The sequence below is a fragment of the Hemicordylus capensis genome, chromosome 3 (genome assembly GCF_027244095.1).
Source record: "Hemicordylus capensis ecotype Gifberg chromosome 3, rHemCap1.1.pri, whole genome shotgun sequence".
Lineage (NCBI taxonomy): Eukaryota > Metazoa > Chordata > Lepidosauria > Squamata > Cordylidae > Hemicordylus > Hemicordylus capensis.
The window spans coordinates 263,353,510-263,366,737 of NC_069659.1; the positions used below are offsets into that span (position 1 = coordinate 263,353,510).

General features: G+C 41.6%; 1 protein-coding gene across 1 annotated transcript in view; it reads right to left on the reverse strand.

Annotated features, from left to right (window-relative positions):
• DMBT1 (deleted in malignant brain tumors 1) overlaps positions 1-13,228 on the reverse strand; it is a 92,766-nt gene that overhangs the window by 60,730 nt on the left and 18,808 nt on the right. Inside the window, 4 exon segments of the mRNA XM_053308984.1 lie at positions 2,305-2,632; positions 4,053-4,409; positions 4,832-5,173; positions 6,794-7,108. Coding sequence (XP_053164959.1) covers positions 2,305-2,632; positions 4,053-4,409; positions 4,832-5,173; positions 6,794-7,108 — 1,342 coding nt within the window.

Here is a 13,228-nt window from a genome sequence, read left to right on the forward strand (position 1 = left end):
GTCATTCCCACACAGATCAAAAGCATAGTCACAGTGCATGATAGTAACCACAGGCCTGAGCAAACGTGCAGGGGTGTATCTAGGGTAGGACAGGCTGGGCACGTGCCCCGGGCGCCACTTGAAGGGAGTGCCATTTTTTAAATGAAAGAAAAAATTAAAAATGTCTGCTGAAAACAAAATGGCCACCATGCATGCTCAAATGGCCATGCCAGGCCTCACAGAGGGCAATTGAGCCTGAGCGGTGGCCATTTTGTTTTTGGCGGCCATTTATTTTTTTTTAAAAAAAAATTTTAATAGCCACTGCCCATGCTCGAATGGTCCCTGTGAAGCCCTCATCCTGGGCTACAGCAGTGAATTAAGAGGCCAGCGGGGGGAGGGAGAACCTTTGCAGACCCCCCATGGCCTTTAGCAAGCCCCCTGAAGGGGCTATAGGTTAAAAAAAATTAATTTAATTTAATACGTTACTGTACACATATTCAGTTTGGCACTATGTACAGAGAATCAGGGCTTGCGAATACTGAGCTGAAGCTTATGAGTTCGGATTGTATTCATTTGCTCTTACTTTGCTTATTGTGATAAGTGAGTGAAATGTGATTTCTTAATAATATGGCTATTAATGGCGAGTTTGTCTCTGAATCAGTGTGAAATCTTTAGTATTAAGGCCCACTGAGAGTTTCTTGCTCTCTTTCTCTCATTTCAACTGTCTTTCTGAAATACTAGAATATATTCCAAGCTGTGATACACTTTACTCTGCATATCCTTTAATTATTTTCAGAGTATCTGGGAAAAGTCAAATTCTGCATTTATTTTTAAAAATTATGTAATAGTGATGCTGAAATGCATAGTAAGGAATTAGACACGCATTTCTGATTAGTTTTCCAAGTACACCTCAACATAGTATTTGGGTATTTCATGAGCCCCAGCATACTGAAATTTGTAGTTTTCCAGCATTTTTTTGGTCTGGCTACGTCCACTGCTAAATAGTTTTTAAAATATTAAAAGATTAACGAGCTTGACTTGTATTTTTCAGCTGATACTATGGTAAAGTTATCTGAAAGATGGGTGTCAGATGTTTGGACAGGGGGTGCAATTTCAGTGCTTGCCCTAGGCACTATTTCCCCTAGATACGCCTCTGCAAACATGGTAACAGGAAGCACTGAAAAGGAAAGAAGCAAATGAGAGAGTACTTCTTAAAGTGCACTCCCCACCAAGTTGTATGTACCCAGTGCATTTTGGATTGCTCCTTTTTCTGTGGATTTTATTTATCCTTCAAACAAATGACATACCTTAAGGAAGGCTGTCAACAAGGATCCATAAGATCCTCTGAAAAGAGAGCAATCTGAAACACTTTGATCACATACACAACTTTTGGATTCACTTGTCTTCTACATTTCAATTTCCTGCTGAAAATTACTGGCCTGAAGCAAAATAATTGCCTCAGGGGCATATATAACCTTTAGCCCCTTGGATGGAGGGCTTCCTCTAGGCTCTCTCTCTCTGTGTGTGTGTGTGTGTGTGTGTGTGTGAAGGTTCCCCCTACCCTGCCAGCCTCGGTCATCACCGCTGCAGCCATTCGGCCACTTATTTTTGCCTGTTTGCACAGCAGCCATTTTGTCTGCCACCGCATGCACAAATGGCCTCTGCAAGGCCCTGGGACATGCCAGGCCTCACAGAAGCCATTTGTGCATGCGTGGTGGCAGACAAAATGGCCACCCTGCCACAAAAAAGCAGCTGAACCGGCCATGGCAGTGATGACCGAGGCTGGCGGGGGGAGGGGGAACCTTCACAGAACACACACACACACACACCCTGTGGCCTAGAGGAAGCCCTTCAAAGGGGCTGATGGTAAAAAAGATTTCCCCCCCCCCCAAAAAAAATCATGAACCCCACCAGACCAAACTGGGGTTTGTTTGTTTTTGAAGGGGTGCCAAACTGAATTGGTCCAGTCAGGTTTTAGTCCTGTACAGACCCAAACCACTCCGGGTCAGCTGGTTCCGTGTGTTGGATTGGAACGGCACTGGGCCAGCCAGTTTTGTGCGCCTGCTCCCAGTCTGTTCAAGACCTCCCTACTCCCCACTCCTCCACCCCTTATGGTTGTTTTTGCCAAAAATAAAACAAAAAAATCCCCAGGCACCTCTGGTTGAAAGGTCTCATCCAAAGTATGTGTTTGTGTTATTGAATACTTTCACTTTCAGACTGATTTAAAGTAAGCTCCATACTTTGAGAGCACCAGTCAAAGGTCTCTATGTAATGAGCAGAGCAACCAAAAACACAAACACTGCATTTGATTTAGAAGGAAGTTATACTGAACTAGGAATACCTGAGCAGATGACACCAGCATCTTCATGATGGCCACAATTATGATTGCCCCAAGGTGCATGTGAGCACAGAGTCAGGGAAGATTCATTTCCATGGCACTGTACATTATCAAGGACAATGCTGCCTGAGCCTTGACCAAAGTGAGCGTTAGGTAGGGCTCTAATGCCTCGTCCGCATCCAAGTTCTCTGCATACCACATTTGCATCCTCCACATCCCAAAGGTCATCACAGACAGTTCCCCAACTGCCATCATGAAATACTTCAAGGCGGCCTTCGCACCTGCTGCTTCCATTAACCAGTCTCAATGAGCGCTCTTTAAGACAAGCAAAATATTAGTATCATTTTTAAAGAAAGTGATATAAAATGTCTTGCATTTTTATATCAGGTAAAGCAGAAATAAATCTTGAACTAACTGGGATTACAAATACAGTATATACATCATTAAAATGAAGACTAAATATGAATTAAGTAGGTGAAAAACTTTTTAAACTAGATGGCACATGAAACCTTTCCATCAAAACTGAAACTACAGAACATACATCCTGACTAATGCTGTGCTTGTGCAATGAAGAAAGTTGTCCTAGTGCCCAGTGGTGTAGCAAGGATGCTGGCAGGCCGCTGTCTAGCCTGCTGCTTCCTGCCCCTGCCACACCAGCCACACCCCTGCATCTGACATCAGTAACAGAGGGCGTAGTCATGTTAGCAATTAAGAATAGAAAACATAATAGTGTTCTAGAGACTCTGTAAGTAATAAATACAAGTGATATTTTTCTTTTTACGAAAGAAAAGAAAAATTAAGGAGCCGATTAATGCCAAGCCCTGACATGTTGCGGCCTAGCAGAGCAACAAATGACACCACCAACATTCCTTCCTTCTCCTCTTAAATCCGGTTTGAAGCGGATTTGCTAGATCCTTCGTTCTCTCAGATGTCTTCTCCTTCTGAACAGAAAATGAAGGAAGGGGGGATTGAAGGAAGAATGGTGCCAGTTCACCTTCCTTCCTTTGCAAGCCATTCATGGGGAGGGTGGGCTGCTAGAAGGAACCTTAGAAGTAGCCCTCATTCTGCCACCAGACATGGTCAACAGGCCCGTCCCTAGGTGCAAGGGAGCTTCATTGGAAAGTACAAACAAAAAATAGCTTTTTAAAGTTAGAATAATCACGCCTCCATTAGGTCTAGCTAGGCAAGAGACAAAAGGTATACAGCTCTGTATACATAGCTGAGCTACACTAAGTCTTGAAGGAAGCTGGTCATAGTGATGTGTTTAGCTAGATCTGCCACCAACATTTCACTTAATGAAACTTCAAAGATAGGTTTACAGGTGCTCCTATTAAACACTGCTCCGAATGGATCTTTGAATTCACAAGAAATATCTTCAGATATCTACAATAGGTTACCATCTGATCGTAATCTACAATAAGCTTAAAAATAAGAGACCAAACACATCTTTATGGAGCAAACTACCCAGTAAATGGGATGCTTTCCATCCTGATCCTCCTTGAATCGCCAGCAAGGATGACCAGTAAAATATCATGTTTGTCATGAATCCATGAACTCTGTGCAGGTGATTACCTTGTATATTAGTAAATTAGACTGTTCATTAAGTCTGGTTATTAGAATGAATACTGTGGTAGGAGTTTGCTTTATGTTTTCCATACTAAGTCTCCCCCAAAGATCTGCAAAGGCTCAAAAGTTGAATTTATCTTGAAAGCTGGTTAGAATCCTTTAGGGATACCTGAGCAGACGACACCAGCATCTTCCTGATGGCTGCAGTCATGTGTGCCCCATGGTGCATGAGAGCACTGAGATAGGGAAGATTCGTTTCCGCTGCACTGCACGCTGTCGAGCAGGATACTGCCCGAGCCTTGACCAAACCGGGCACCTCCTGGAGCTGATTGGCCGGATCCACATCCAAGCTCTCTGCATACCACATCCGCATCCCTTATGTCCCAGAGATCATCACAGACTGTTCCCCAGGAGCCATCATGGAACACTTCAAGGCGGCCTTCGCACCTGCGGCTTCCATTAACTAGGCGCAAGGATATTTCTGCTGGAAATACCAAATAGATAAAATTTGAAAGAAAACAATAATCTATGTTGTCAAACTGCACAAGACCAGGCAAACAAATATTTATTCGTTTTAATACCTAGACGTGTCAAATTAAATTTCCAAAGATTTAGACAAGAATGATCACTATTTGACAGTTGCTATCTATGTATGAGAAAATTAAATGAACAATGTAAAAATTCTGTACTTTGTGTACAACACATAAACATTCTGTATTTTGTATACAATGTATATATGCTGTATTTAAATGAAGAATGACTAAATACTAAATGTACATAAATTTAATTAAAATTATATATGAGGTCATCCACGCAGCCTTTGAACAAAATTGGACATTGCATTGATATATTCTTGTTCAGAAATTTCATGATAAATTTCCATAGCAACCTACAAAGATTTAAAAAATCAAATTTGATGTGTAAGTTTAAGAAACAGATTTATATAACAGGTTATTCTAGGGATACCTGAATGACAGATGACACCTGCATCTTCGTGATGGCCACAGTTGTGGGTTCCCCAGGGTGAGTGAAGGCATTGAGATAGGGAAGATTCATTTCCCTTGCATTGTACGTCATCCAGGATGATATTTCCTGAGCCTTGACCAAACCTTGCATTCCCTGGTGCCGACAGCGGAGCTCCACATCCAAGTTCTCTGCAGACTACCTTGGCATCACTTATGTCCCAATTGTCATCACAGACCGTTCCCCAGCTGCTATCATGGTACACCTCAAGGCGGCCTTCACATCTATTGCGCCCGTTAACCAGGCGCAAGGGAGCTGCAGGGGAAACTACCAGGAAAAAAATTAGCCTTTAAAGAAAACAATCCTCATATTTCTGATGAAGTTTTGGCAAGAGTCAAAAAGTAACTTATCACTCCTTATACTGTACAGTATATAATGAAGTCACACTAAATCTTGAACCAAGCTGGTTCTAGTGATATGGTTGACTATATTTGCCAACAACATTTACTAAAGCAACCTTGAAATTAAAACCAACTACAAATAATTCAATAATTATTAAGCTCATTTATATACTGCTTTTAAAACTAAAATTCACTATATATTGTATAAAATTTTAGCGTCAAAAAGTAAGGTTCATATTTGCAAAAATTCAAGATTTACATTTGCCCCTGGATCTCAAAAAAGGAAACTTAGGAACATAGGAAACTGCCATATACTGAGTCAGACCATTGGTCCATCTAGCTCAGGATTGTCTTCACAGACTGGCAGCGGCTTCTCCAAGGTTGCAGGCAGGAATCTCTCTCAGCCCTATCTTGGAGAAGCCAGGGAGGACACTTGAAACCTTCTGCTCTTCCCAGAGCAGCCTCATCCCCTGAGGGGAATATCTTGCAGTGCTCACACATCAAGTCTCCCATTCATATGCAACCAGGGCGGACCCTGCTTAGCTATGGGGACAAGTCATGCTTGCTACCACAAGACCAGCTCTCCTCTCCTTCTTGTACACATTCACCGGATCCCTTTCAACATGTATGTTGTCATCTTTGGCTAAAATGTTCAAGTCATCTATCTGCTGCAGGACCCAGTTAGATCAAAATTGGTTGGGTACAAAACGATTTGTACACAAATCTAGCTAATTTGTAGTCAGAACAAATCACCCCTGTGCTCAGGTACCCAGATTCAGGTACAAAAAAACCCCCACCCCAGATGTGGACCTGAAAAATATGAAGATTCGGACTTCAATCTTGTGGACAAAGTGGGTTGGGTGGTAGTGTCCAGTGGGTAGAAGCTATCATCCAAATTTCAAAGAAATTGGGCAAAGGAGAGATTTTTTAAAAATTGTTTGTTCACACATTTTTAAGATTTTCCCCATAGGGATTAATGGTGATTTCAGCAGCCTTCCAATTCCGCTTGGGGGCACCAGGGTGATACAGAGTGATCCAGATTTCAAAGAAATAGGGCAAAGGGGTTAATTTTAACAAGTTTTTGTTAAAACTTGCAAATAATATTAATACTGTTAATATTTCTTTTTAAAGGTCCTCATCCAACTTGTGTACACAAAGAAGTCTGAGTACAGAAATAGTATCCCTCACAGGTTTTATTCTCATTCATTTGAATTCCACTGCACAAGCAGCTGGTGCTGCCTCCCCACCAATCTGTGAGCAGCTCCCAAACCTTTTCTAACTGAAATAAAGAAGGGAAAATTACCCTTTCCCTAAATGCTAGAAAAGAGGAATGGGAAACGAGAATGAGTAGAGAAACTGCTTCCATACATCCCTATTCCATGGGAACCGTTTGTGATATGTAAGCCACTAACTGCAAGCCTCATTAGCGTTCCCCCCCAGTACATTATTCATATATACACTCTTCTGAGTTACAACCTCATGTTAGTATTAAGAGCGATCTACTTTAATTAGGAATCCTAGATTAGCACGAACAATCCAAGAATACCTGAGCAAATTACTCCAGCATCTTCATTATGGTTGCAGTTGTGAACCCCCCATCCTCTGTGGGAGCACTGTCCAATGGAAGATTCATTCCCTCTGCAGTTCACATCATCCAGAAGAATTCTTCCTGAACCTTGACTAAAATTGGCATTTCCTGGTGCTGAGAGGGCCAGCCCACAGCCAAGCTGTCTGCACACAACTTGTGCATCATTTATGTCCCAAGAATCATCACAGACGGTTCCCCAGCTGCCATCACGATATACCTCAAGGAGACCTTGGCAACTGTTTCTTCCATTGACCAGTCGTATGGGAGTGACTCCTTTGGCATAAATGAACATCTTTTAGATATTCTCAGACTGAACAAAGCAAATGTCATGGATCATCACTTCTGAGCACCACTGAGCAAATGAAAATATCAAAAGTGAAATATACCTGGTTTGATGAGTAGCATAAAACTGAGTCATCCCAAGTTCTTCCATCTCCATCCTGCTGCCACACATTATCTGAAACTTCTAGTGTGTAGTGTGCCCTGCAATCACTTTGTACAATGTCACTGAGACACATCTGACTAAGAAGGGGGGGGGGGGGTCCAACGAGTATGTGCCCATCTTTCCCAAATACCCTAATGTCTTCCCAGGATATTTATTTATCATGTGTTGCTGTTGCTGTTGGTGTCATTCTAAATTTGAACTGTCATTCTAAATTTGAACTGTCATTCTAAATGTGTGTAGGTAACCTGGCAATGTCATTTTTGACAGATAGTGTAGGGCAATGGTTAGAGTAGTAGTGTGCTTTGATGTGTGGAGAACTCCTAGTTCAGCTGTATATCTCACTGACTTCTAGCCTACCTACTGACAGGGTGGTTATGAGGCTACAAGGTGCTCTGAAATACTTGAAGGAAAGCTGAGATTTAATAAAGAAATAAATGGCCACTTCACAACTATTAAACAAGAATTCTTTGTTCAGTAAGGTTTACCAAGAAAATAAGAGCGAAGAATTATCAGATCAAGTACTTCCAGCTAAATAGAAATTCTAATGGGTCTAGTCTGGAATGCGCCCAGGTGGCACTAGAGCTAAAGTGTTGTGGCAAGATGTCAAACAGGCAATACATAACCCATTCTTACCAGGGTACCCAACCTCTGGTGCTCCAGACATTGTTGAACACTGCTCCCATAATCCCTGGCCCCAATAATATTGGCTGGGATAAAGAGAATTCTAGTTCAGCAACATCTGGAGCAGCACAGGTTGGGAACCCCTGCATTATTCCATTAAAACCTGAAGCTGACACCCCTAGTTGTTGTTTAGATTATTTCTTGACTGCCTTTCAACAACAACAACAACAACAAAAACCCCAGCTTGTATGCAGATATATACACCCATCTCTACAAATGCTTAAGCAGAAATAATTGAGTAGGGAATTACCAGGTGGTTCCGTTGTAGTTGCTTCTGAAAGTAAAGAAGAAGACATATCAATACACATTAGAATTTACACTATCCACATGTCTTATTCTAGCAGATATGGCTCTTCACCCATGCTTTTGAATGAGGGTATTGTTTTTTACTGCTTTTGCTTTGTGCTAATTTTGATGATGATGATGATGATTTATGGGTTATTAAATTTTTATATAGAGATTATTTTAATATTTAAATAATCTGTACTTCTGTATTATGTATCTTAATTTTTGAGATCATCTGTACATTTAAGAATTGTTTTAATTATTTTGTCAACTGCTTTGAGATTATTTTAATGAATAACAGTATATAAATTCAACAATAAGTAAAAATAGATGTCTGATGTTAAGCTACCAGAATCAATTTAAAATTTGCCATAGCCAATGATTTGATTTATTGTAGTCTTTGTATCTGACCATACAATGTTATTATTGGATTTCCTTTTGAAAATAGTGGCCAATATCCTGAGTAATGCTGTGCTTGGGCAATGAAGAAAGTTGTCCTAGTGCCTAGTGGCGTAGCAAGGATGCCGGCGGGCACCTGTCCGGGCCTTGCCACCCCTGCCACATCCCGGCATCTGACGTCAGTCACAGGGGGCGTGGCCACATTAGGAAAGGAGACCTTGTCAACTGTTTCTTCCATTGACTAGCTGTATGGGAGTGGGTCATTTGGAAATACATTACAATCCTTTTTAATTTTCACACTTATCAAAGCAAATGTGATTGATCTAACTTTTCCCATCAAGTGGATGAAAATATTAAAAACAGAATGTTCACTTTTTTATTGTGTTATGGGATGACACAAAACAGAGACATCCTCCGTTTGGCTGTCCTGTGCTAATTATACAGGTCATGTGCATCCAGTCTAGTTGTGCTCTGCTGGAGCTTCAAATGGGGTCAACAAGATGCATCTGTGGAAGGGACCATTTCTGGGTACAGACCACTGCTGGCTACATGGCTATGGCCACAGCCACACTAACTGCACAGACTGAAAATTGTGCTGGAACCATAGTCAATAAACATGGGAAATCATATATATGTAGTTGATGGTGTTTTAGAGTGGTATAAAACTGGACCACCCCAAATCCTGCTGTTCTCATGGCCTGGCATAACTTACATTGTGCCCTGATGCAGTTTTGCACAATGTCACTAAGACACATCTGCAGAATTCAATCTCATAAGCTTCGCAGTTCAGTGAAAGTAATATGTAATTAAGAATAGGAAATGTAATGGTGTTTGAGAGACTCTGTAAGTAATAAATGCATGTGCTATTGTTTCTTTTTACAAAAGAATAAAAGTAAGGAGCTGATTAATAGGAACATAGGAAGCTGCCATATACTGAGTCAGACCATTGGTCTATCTAGCTCAGGATTGTCTTCACAGACTGGCAGTGGCTTCTCCAAGGTTGCAGGCAGGAATCTCTCTCAGCCCTATCTTGGAGAAGCCAGAGAGGGAACTTGAAACCTTCTGCTCTTCCCAGAGCGGCTTCATCCCCTGAGGGGAATATCTTGCAGTGCTCAAACATCAAGTCTCCCATTCATATGCAACCAGGGCAGACCCTGCTTAGCTATGGGGAAAAGTCATGCTTGCTACCACAAGAACAGCTCTCCTCTCTGCCAGCCCCTGACATGCTGCGGCCTTGCAGAGCAACAAATGACACCCCCAATGTCCCTTCCTTCTCCTCTTTTGCCCCATTCTAATAGCACTGCTAGTTCCTTCCTTCTCTCAAATGTCTTCTCCTCCCGAGCAGAAAAGGAAGGAAGGGGGTATGGAAGGAAGAATGGTGCCAGTTCACCTTCCTTCCTTTGCAGGCCATTCATGGAGAGGGTGGGCTGCTAGAATGAGCCTCAGAAGTAGCTCTCATTCTGCCACAGTACGTGGTCACTTCAACCTGCTTCATGGCAGGCCTGGTCCTGGTCCTGGGCAGCATTTGCAGGGTTCTCTTAAATAAGACATGCATTGCATCTATCAGTTCTTTGGGCTGAGCCTAATCCCAGCCCCCATGGCCTCTCCAAAACAGTGAATCGTGCCATATGAAAATTATCTGAGAAAGCTAGATCTATGCAGTCCTGAACTGGGATTCACAATTATCTATGCAGTCAGGGGGATAGCTTCTAACTGGACTATAGTATAACTGTTGAAGTAATAAAATAATCAAGAATAAAAGTCTTACCAGGTTCTATCACTTCTGTATTGCCTGAAAATAAGAAATATGTTAGAGTGTTACAAGCTTTTCAAAAATGAGGTCCCAATACAAGTCTGTCCATATACCGTGGTCCAAGCATATGATTCTCCATCCCAGTGGCACTGCATGGATTTAGGCCATTGCAAAGAAACTTCCAGCAGCATCAGTCAAATGTTGGGGAATATAGACTGCATTTAGTCTTCCCTTCTCTCCAGGGGCTTGGACACATTTTGGGACTTGGACACATTTCCAATGGAATAAATTGTCCAGTTCTAGGATAGCAGAGGCAAGGGTTACCATCTGGACATGAAGAGTGCACACCCTTAGAGCCAAATGTAATAACCTGACCTTTCATCTCTGTTTTAACTCCTTATTAATCTCTCGTGAACAAAGGAGATGTCACTTGCCTTAGAGTTCCCATCAATGTCAGAATCATTAGACCTATCACCTTGGTTCCTGGTGTCTGATTTGGTCATGTATTCAATTAATATTTGCAGCTTATCCACACATATAATGAACGAGAAAGGCAGCAGCCTTGTGGCATATGCTCATTGGACATTTTCTAAAAAGCCAGCCATAAATGAAAAAGCAATCACATGCATTTGAGAGTTCTGATTTTTGTGAGATGCCTAAACACATGTGGAGGAGCCCTCAGCATGTACAGTAAGTTGTTCAGGGGTCTTTTCAGTCAGTACGATTGTGTTGTATATGCTGGTGGCTACTTCTCTCCACACAGGTCTTACTGAATGCAAAGATAACATGGGGAAAGGGCATTTGTCATTACAAAAAGCAGAATTGAAATACTAGTTGTAAGGCTGTTTTCTTATCAGGTTTAATGAGAGGCTTTACTGTGAGTTCAATGTTGCTCCCAAAACTGATGCAAAAAGTGGATTTCTTTTTTAATCTGGATATAAATCGGGCTACACACTAACACACAATTTAAAACCGCAGAATTGTGTGTGACGTGTTTCCTGATAGCTCGCAGGCCTTCGGGGTACATTTGGCCTGTATGTTAATGCACCTCCACCATCCAGGAGGTGATGCAAACTAAAAGCTGAATGTGAAAAACTTCCAAGTGTTTCATATATACAGCTTTGAGTGGCCACCTCAGATTCACATCCAGAATTGACTGTTTAGTTACATTGGAGACATATATCTCCCTCTCTCTCCCTCCTGATCAGGCCATTTATAATGAATAAAAAGACAAGACTAGAACAAGCAATCCAAGAATACCTGAGCAGATTACTCAAGCATCTTCATTATGGTTGCAAATGTGACTCCTCCATCCTCTGTGTGGACATTGCCCAATATAAGATTCATTCCCTGTGCACTGTACAGTTTGAAGTTTGCCACTTCTGTCTGGCCCTCCAAGTGGTTGCTAATGACTGCTCTATCTTGTGTACTTATGTTCTTTAATAAATGTAATCTTTCTCCCCTGAAGAAATCTGCCCTCGGCTCCTTTGCTCTGTTTTGGGTACTTTCAATCTGATCTGTCTTTATCCAAAATAACCATACTAAAAATTCTTATTGCTGTATCCATGTTTGTACCCAATTTGCGGCAATTTTGTCATTCCCACACAGATCAAAAGCATAGTCACAGTGCATGATAGTAACCACAGGCCTGAGCAAACGTGCAGGGGCGTATCTAGGGTAGGACAGGCTGGGCACGTGCCCCGGGCGCCACTTGAAGGGGGTGCCATTTTTTTAAATGAAAGAAAAAATTAAAAATGTCTGCTGAAAACAAAATGGCCACCATGCATGCTCAAATGGCCATGCCAGGCCTCACAGAGGGCAATTGAGCCTGAGCGGTGGCCATTTTGTTTTTGGCGGCCATTTATTTTTTTAAAAAAAATTTAAATGGCCACTGCCCATGCTCGAATGGTCCCTGTGAAGCCCTCATCCTGGGCTACAGCAGTGAATTAAGAGGCCAGCGGGGGGAGGGAGAACCTTTGCAGACCCCCCATGGCCTTTAGCAAGCCCCCTGAAGGGGCTATAGGTTAAAAAAAATTAATTTAATTTAATACGTTACTGTACACATATTCAGTTTGGCACTATGTACAGAGAATCAGGGCTTGCGAATACTGAGCTGAAGCTTATGAGTTCGGATTGTATTCATTTGCTCTTACTTTGCTTATTGTGATAAGTGAGTGAAATGTGATTTCTTAATAATATGGCTATTAATGGCGAGTTTGTCTCTGAATCAGTGTGAAATCTTTAGTATTAAGGCCCACTGAGAGTTTCTTGCTCTCTTTCTCTCATTTCAACTGTCTTTCTGAAATACTAGAATATATTCCAAGCTGTGATACACTTTACTCTGCATATCCTTTAATTATTTTCAGAGTATCTGGGAAAAGTCAAATTCTGCATTTATTTTTAAAAATTATGTAATAGTGATGCTGAAATGCATAGTAAGGAATTAGACACGCATTTCTGATTAGTTTTCCAAGTACACCTCAACATAGTATTTGGGTATTTCATGAGCCACCGCATACTGAAATTTGTAGTTTTCCAGCATTTTTTGGTCTGGCTACGTCCACTGCTAAATAGTTTTTAAAATATTAAAAGATTAATGAGCTTGACTTGTATTTTTCAGCTGATACTATGGTAAAGTTATCTGAAAGATGGGTGTCAGATGTTTGGACAGGGGGTGCAATTTCAGTGCTTGCCCTAGGCACTATTTCCCCTAGATATGCCTCTGCAAACATGGTAACAGGAAGCACTGAAAAGGAAAGAAGCAAATGAGAGAGTACTTCTTAAAGTGCACTCCCCACCAAGTTGTATGTACCCAGTGCATTTTGGATTG